We start from the raw sequence: 6,794 nt of genomic DNA on the forward strand, positions 1-6,794 counted from the left end.
AAACAAAACATTATAATCCCATGTGCTAAGTATAATATAAGTAATTATAATGATAAGTGGGAGTGCAGAAAAGGAAGGGATTAGCAGAAATAGAAGACTGTCTTTTTTTCCTAAGAAAAGCAAAATCCCTCTTCATATATTCACTGGATTCCAAATCAAACCAGTGAAATGAAAGGCCTTTAATCTGACTGACATTCAAGCTCTAACTTTAAATCCTGATTGTAATGGTTTAATTAACATTGAAAGTTATAGAACATCTGATTAGAGAAGTACAATTTTTAAGAATTCTGACATTTTCTTATTGAGACTTTTCCCCAATTCTTACCTGAGTTCATTTAGCCTTTGGTGTTCTTGCCACCACACTTGCTTGTGTTGTTTTATTAGTGTTTGCTCTTTAGAGTTCTTTGAAGTCTGTACTGTTTTTTTGATCTAGATTTAGAGGAACAAAAGAGGAGAAACTTCAATATTTGAAAATGTGTTTTCTTCAAAATAAATCTTTAATCTGCATTTTCTAAATTGAATACTTTCTCATTTTCAATCCTTAACTAATGCATCTTATAACACAAAACTCACCTAAACTAAGCATTATGTTAAACAAAAAGCAAAGTGGGAAAAGAGAGAGTAGTTTGAAATACTGACCAATTTAAGAATTGCTTTTAAAGCATTCATGAGAAGAAAGATGAAGTAATTCTATTTTCCATATATATAATAAATAATACCTTAATTCATATAGCCCTAGGAAAATTTTCAAGAGCTTTCTATACATTTTCTCCCCTTTCTGACACATGTTCCCATGAGGAATGATGAGCATCATTACTCCCATTTTACAAACGCGGACACTCAAGAGAAGTTAAGAAGATTTGGTCAGGCTCATAAAGCTGACCGAGGTAAACAAGAGAATCACAATTAAAACCCTGATGTTCAGCATTTCTGGTTCAAGTGCTCTTTCTGCTACCCCATGGAGATTTTTATCCGATCCCCAGTAAGAGATGGCAAAAAGTCATTGGATAAGTTGTTAGAAGGCCTGGCTTTAGTCCCAGCTTCAGCACTTACTAGAAATATGACCCTGAATATACAATTTTAATCTTTTGATTCTATGACTTTGTAAATAAATTAAGAAAAAAGTATATAGGCAAATATTTATTTGAAAGTACTTAATAACAAAGAAATAATGAAAAGCCATGTAGCGCTGAAACTCAAATTTTCAACTAAATTTAATTTTCCCCAAAATTTTATAACTTTTTAAAATATATTAGTGTTTTTGGGTTTCTGGCAGCAAGTTGTATGGCCTGCACCTGTCTGCCTTCAGATCCGCTCCTCGCCATTTCCCTGATCTGCTACACATTACAGAGCATGCTGTGTTTCTCAGGTGTCTCTATCAGCTGGCTTCCAGCTGGGTTCAGCCAAGAGGAGACACGGGTGTTGGGGTGACTGAAGGGAGGGAGGGAGAAAGAAACTACAGGGTTACTTCCCTGCCATCTCTGACTTTAGAACGGTCTCCAAGAGCATCTGCCTTTTCTCCATTGCTCCAGCTTTCCCTTGGTAGTTCCACTATAGTTCCAACTGGCTCTGGGTAACTTTAGCCCGTGGGATCTGGGATAGCACTGCTTTTTCCCTATGTCCCCATGACCTAGGTGGCAGTGGGTTCCTGCTGCTGTTAACCCCTCTGTATTGCTTCACCAACCTCTGTTTGGCTTCTCAGCAATTCTATCATCATTTTCCCAAATTAAAGAACCCTGGTGGCACAGTGGTTAAAGTGCTCAGCTGCTAATCAAGAGATCAGTGGTTTGAATCCACCAGCTGCTCCAAGGGAGAATGATGTGGCAGTCTGCTTCCATAAAGATTTACAGCCTTGGACTAGATAGCAGACAAGAATTATCTTCGGTGAAGGGAAGGACAACACACACTACAGGGGAAGTCAGCACAACTGACTAAATCAAAAGCTAAGAAGTTTCCTGAACACAACCAAACACTTAGAGGGACAGAGTAGAAGCGGTGAGGGTCTGGGGACCATGGTTTCAGGAGACATCTAGGTCAACAGGCATAACAAAGTTTATTAAGAAAATGTTCTGCATCCCACTTTGGTGAGTGGTGTCTGGAGTCTTAAAAGCTAGCAAGTGGCCATCTAAGATGCATTCACTTATCCCAACCCACCTGGAGTAAAGGAGAATGAAGAAAACCAAAGACACAAGGAAAATATTAGCCCATGAGACATAAAGGGCCACATAAACCAGAAACTTCATCAGCCTGACACCAGAAGAACTAGATGGTGCCCAGCTACCACCAATGACTGCCCTGACAGGGAACACAACTGAGAGTCCCTGACGGAGCAGGAGAAAAGTGTGGTGCAGAACTCAAATTTACGTAAAAATATCAGACTTAATGGTCTGACTGAGCCTGGAGGAACTCTCGAAGCCATGGCCCCTGGACGCTCTGTTAACCCAGAACTGAAACCATTCCCGATGCCCACTCTTCAAAGATTAGACTGGACTATAAGACGTAAAATGATACTCGTGAAGAGTGTGCTTCTTAATTCAAGCAGATACATGAGACCAAATGGGCGACTCCTGTCTGGAAGAGCATGAGAAGGCAGAAAGGGACATGAGCTGGTTGGATGGACACAGGAAACCCGGGGTGGAAAGGGGGAGTGTACTGTCACATTATAGGGACTGCAACTAGTGTCACATAACAATACGTGTATAAATTTTTGTATGAGAAATTAACTTGAGCTGTAAACTTTCACTTAAAGCACAATTCAAAAAACAAGATTTACAGCCTTGGAAACCCTATGGGGCAGTTCTACTCTGTCCTACAGGGCGGCTATGAGTCAGAATCGACTCCACAGCAGTGGATTTTCTACTCTAAATACTTAAGTGATGCCTGTTTCCGGTTAAACTCTGACTGATACTCATTTGCACCCTGAACTCGTGTATTCCATATTAATATTTCTAAACATCTACAAAAGTGCTACTCTCAAATCAGAAACTAGATGAAATACACATATAAATATTTTCTCTGCTACTAGAATACTTATTAACCTAAGAGCTTTGACAGATCAATGCTGAGACATAAAATCTTCAGAAGACCAGTTATAAAAAGGAATCTTTATAATGCATACTATTTCGGGCTGTCATTCACTGATCACTTTAACCTTGAGTTTATCTTTCTGCTGTTGTACTTACTGATTCAAAATTTGGGGTGTAAGAAAACAAAGTAACCCAAAGGTCTTCTAAAAAATACAAAGCCAAATCTTCTCATCAGGAGGTTTTAACAGCGTCACAATTATGAGATTTAGGAGGAAAGTACACTTAAATAAGTATAGGACATTGCAGAAAAACATTCACAGTCTCCATTTTACCTATGGAAAAAAAAAGTGCACAGTATTCCAAAAATCTGACACACTGATGTTTGCTTTAACTCATTCCAACTATTTGCCACCTATAGTCTTTAAAGTTTGTTGCAATAGATGCAACTTTTAAAATTAGATTTCTTTGACATATTTGGTCCATGTTGTACATAAGAAAATTAAAACACAGTGTGGGAAGATATGGACACATTTTTATAGTTTAAAAAAAAAATCAATACTGCTGCCTTTGGGCCCAGAGAAAGGCCAATTAAGTAGACTATAAAAGTCAAAATAAAGCTACTACTTTTCACTAGACACTTCCAATATTTTTCAGAACATCCTGATTTTTGTAAATTTACTCATTGATTCTACTTCTATCCTCAGGTCAAAAATGAAGAAAAATAAAGCCTTACAAGGAACAAAAAAGATTTAAAATTATCAATAGAGAGGTTTCTAAGTGATTCTAATTCATTATGCTGGGCAATATGCCATATGAAATCATAAACATATTCAAAAAAATTTAAGGTGGATGATGATTTTATACAGAATACTGATAAATTAAAAATCCTTTAGAAAAATAATTAAAATATTAAATCCATAAAAGCATCAGAAACAAAAGTTTTCCTATATGTGGTTTATTGTGACAGTCTAAGACAATGAAACCTCAACTAGGCATCTGGAATTACCATGAATGCCCTTTTGGGCCAGAGGACCCATCTTTACATGTAAATTTCAATGACTAGTGGGCAATTTGTTTTGGTTAGATTTGTGTACACATTTGTCAAAATTCATTGAGCTGTATAGCTAAGATTTATGCATTTTACTGTATGTGAATTATATCTCAATAAAGTATGGTTAACATTTAAAAAAATTTAAAAAGGAAAGAAAACAATTACTCTAAGATGCAATTTCTCATCTGTCAGGTTGGAAAAAATTCAAATGTTTAACAAAACATCCTTTGTGCGGCTATGGGGAAGCACAGTCTCTTTTACATTGCTGGTGGGAAGAGCAAATGATACAACCTCTAGAGGGGAGTTTGGAGATGTATAGCAAAATTTCATATGGATTTACCCTTTGACTTAGTATTCTCATTTTTAGAAATCTATCTGAAAACTACATTAGCAAAAGTATAAAAAGATATATGTACAACCTATTCTCACCACACATTTGTATTAGCAAAAGACCAGAGCAGGAAAATTACATCAGTAAAGAGTTCTTGTCAAAATAATTTGAATCTGAATCTGATCAAATCTTGAGCTATAACTACCAGTTTACTGGAAATACAAGAGACAGAGAAACACAGTAAATGACACCACCAGGATGCAATTACCAAAATTCAGACTGTAAGAAACTATACAGGAAAAATAATGCAATTTCTTAAAAAAATAAATTACAAGATATACAAAAAGATGCAGGAGAAAATCCAAAAAAATAAAAACCAGTTGCAATATATGTATCTTATTTACATACTGATTGAATAAACTTAAAATTCTTTTTGTGACAATCAGGGAAAGTTAACACTGACTGGATATTTGAAATTATTAACATTTTTAGGTGGAGTAATAGTATTGCAGGATTTTTTTAAAGCTCTAATCTTTTAGAGATACACGCAGAAATATTTATGGGTAAAATGATGTCTGAGATTTGCTTTAAAACAATTTGGCAGGAAGAGGTTTGTGGGTGGGAGTTTAAAGGAAACAATATCCAAGAGTTAGTAATTAGTTAAAGCTGGATGATGCTATATGGAGATTTATTATTCTATTTGTGCATATGCTTACAATTTTCCATAATGCACAGTTAAAAAAATTACTTGATGGATACTTGGTTTGAACAACAAAAAAAAATTTATTCTTGCTAATCAAAGAAATTCAAATAAAAATAATTGTAAAGATCTCTTTTAGACTTAATTAATTGGAAACTTAGAAGTAATGCTCCAAAATTTGGTCTCAGTTTTCAGCCCAAATCTATTTAGATTCAGGTTCAATCTCAGCCTTTGAAAGACTAAATTGCTGAATGTCCACATCAGAGTTATATCTAGCATCTCAGAACTTGTACATAATCAATGTCACAGTTATTACATAGGTGGCTATCATGTCTAATCAGTATAACAATATCAGTAATACAAATAAGGTAAGTCTTTTGAGCTTATTGTTAATTTGGTAAATTAACAATAATTATTGGTTATTTCTTTTCCAGTATAGTTAATTATTCTAGATGTAACTAGAATAAAATTCTCCCTATGTGCTCTAAATGTTAAAATTCTATTATTCAGTTTAAGTATGTGTATACTTAATATTGCATGTGTATATTTAATATTAATGATGATTGTCAAAGCTGTTAATTTCATGTGCAGAAAATGAGCAATTTTAAATAGTTGAATAAACAGGGAAATAGACTGATAATTAATACAAATATTAAGAGAATGTGTTAGCTATGTAACATAGGTAACGTAGACAGACTTTTTGAGCCAACACATATTTTATAAAAATTTACATAATGTGGGATAGAATAATAGACGATGTAACCAGAATTCTATGAGTATAGACTGTTCGGTATATTTAGCATTTGTAACACTAAACACAATAAACTTTAAGAATTATATTTAATTTCCAGTTGTTTAATTCAATTTAAGCCATGAGTCTTTCAAGAAAAAGCTCTTTTTGGGAATTGTTCACATCTTACAAGAATAAATTAAAAGCAAAATGTTAACTTGCCACCTCTAAATTAAATTAGAAGGGAAGGTTCCAAAAAATCATGTACAACAACATTTCTAATGCATCTTCCTTAATCCAGATATAATAAGAAAATGAAAACAGTATGAAGAAAAGAAGAAAGTGTTAGAGAATGATGAGGTATCCAGAACACATTGTATTCTCACTAACTGAAATTAAAAACAATAGGCATTATGAAAATGCTTTAAAGGACCAATTTGTTATAGTTACAAATCTATGCAGGCTAAATACGGAAGCAAAAAGCTTGTCAAAATGATTGCTATAGACTGCCAACCATTCCCAGTGGTTGAAGACAAAGGATTTTTTGAGATTTGCCAAACTATGAATCCCGGGTAAAAAGTTGTTTCTAGAAACAAAGAGCTTTTTCCTAAATTATATTCTGCTATGGACAAAAAGGTTAGTGGTGTTATTTAAAATGCCTGTTGAAAGTGAAAATTCGTTTAACTTCACAAATGTATAATACAGTCACTGGAGAAGCAATCTAGAGGCTGAGAGTGCTGAGAAATTATTGTCTTGCACTGACTGTCAAACTTAAAATATATGCTTATTAAAATTTTAAATATGGAGTTCTGGCAAAATGGCGCTTTAGACAGAAGCACCACGCCGTCCCTCCACAGCAAAATTCCGAAAAACTAAGCCGAACAGAGAAAACAACAATCCTGAAACCCTAAAACATCAAATGAAGAGATAAAGAACTCAGCCAAGCACCAAATGGA

General features: G+C 34.5%; 1 protein-coding gene across 2 annotated transcripts in view; it reads right to left on the reverse strand.

Moving 5' to 3' along the window:
* Nucleotides 1-6,794, reverse strand: part of CCDC148 (coiled-coil domain containing 148) — a 293,851-nt gene that overhangs the window by 199,401 nt on the left and 87,656 nt on the right. Inside the window, exon 3 of one of the 2 annotated variants that reach the window (XM_004375405.1) lies at nucleotides 326-429. The exons of the other annotated variant lie outside the window; for it this stretch is intronic. Coding sequence (XP_004375462.1) covers nucleotides 326-429 — 104 coding nt within the window. The remainder of the gene's footprint in view (nucleotides 1-325; nucleotides 430-6,794) is intronic. 2 annotated transcript variants of the gene reach the window in all.

Source organism: Trichechus manatus, unplaced genomic scaffold (assembly GCF_000243295.1).
Source record: "Trichechus manatus latirostris isolate Lorelei unplaced genomic scaffold, TriManLat1.0 scaffold00036, whole genome shotgun sequence".
NCBI classification, from domain to species: Eukaryota; Metazoa; Chordata; class Mammalia; order Sirenia; family Trichechidae; genus Trichechus; species Trichechus manatus.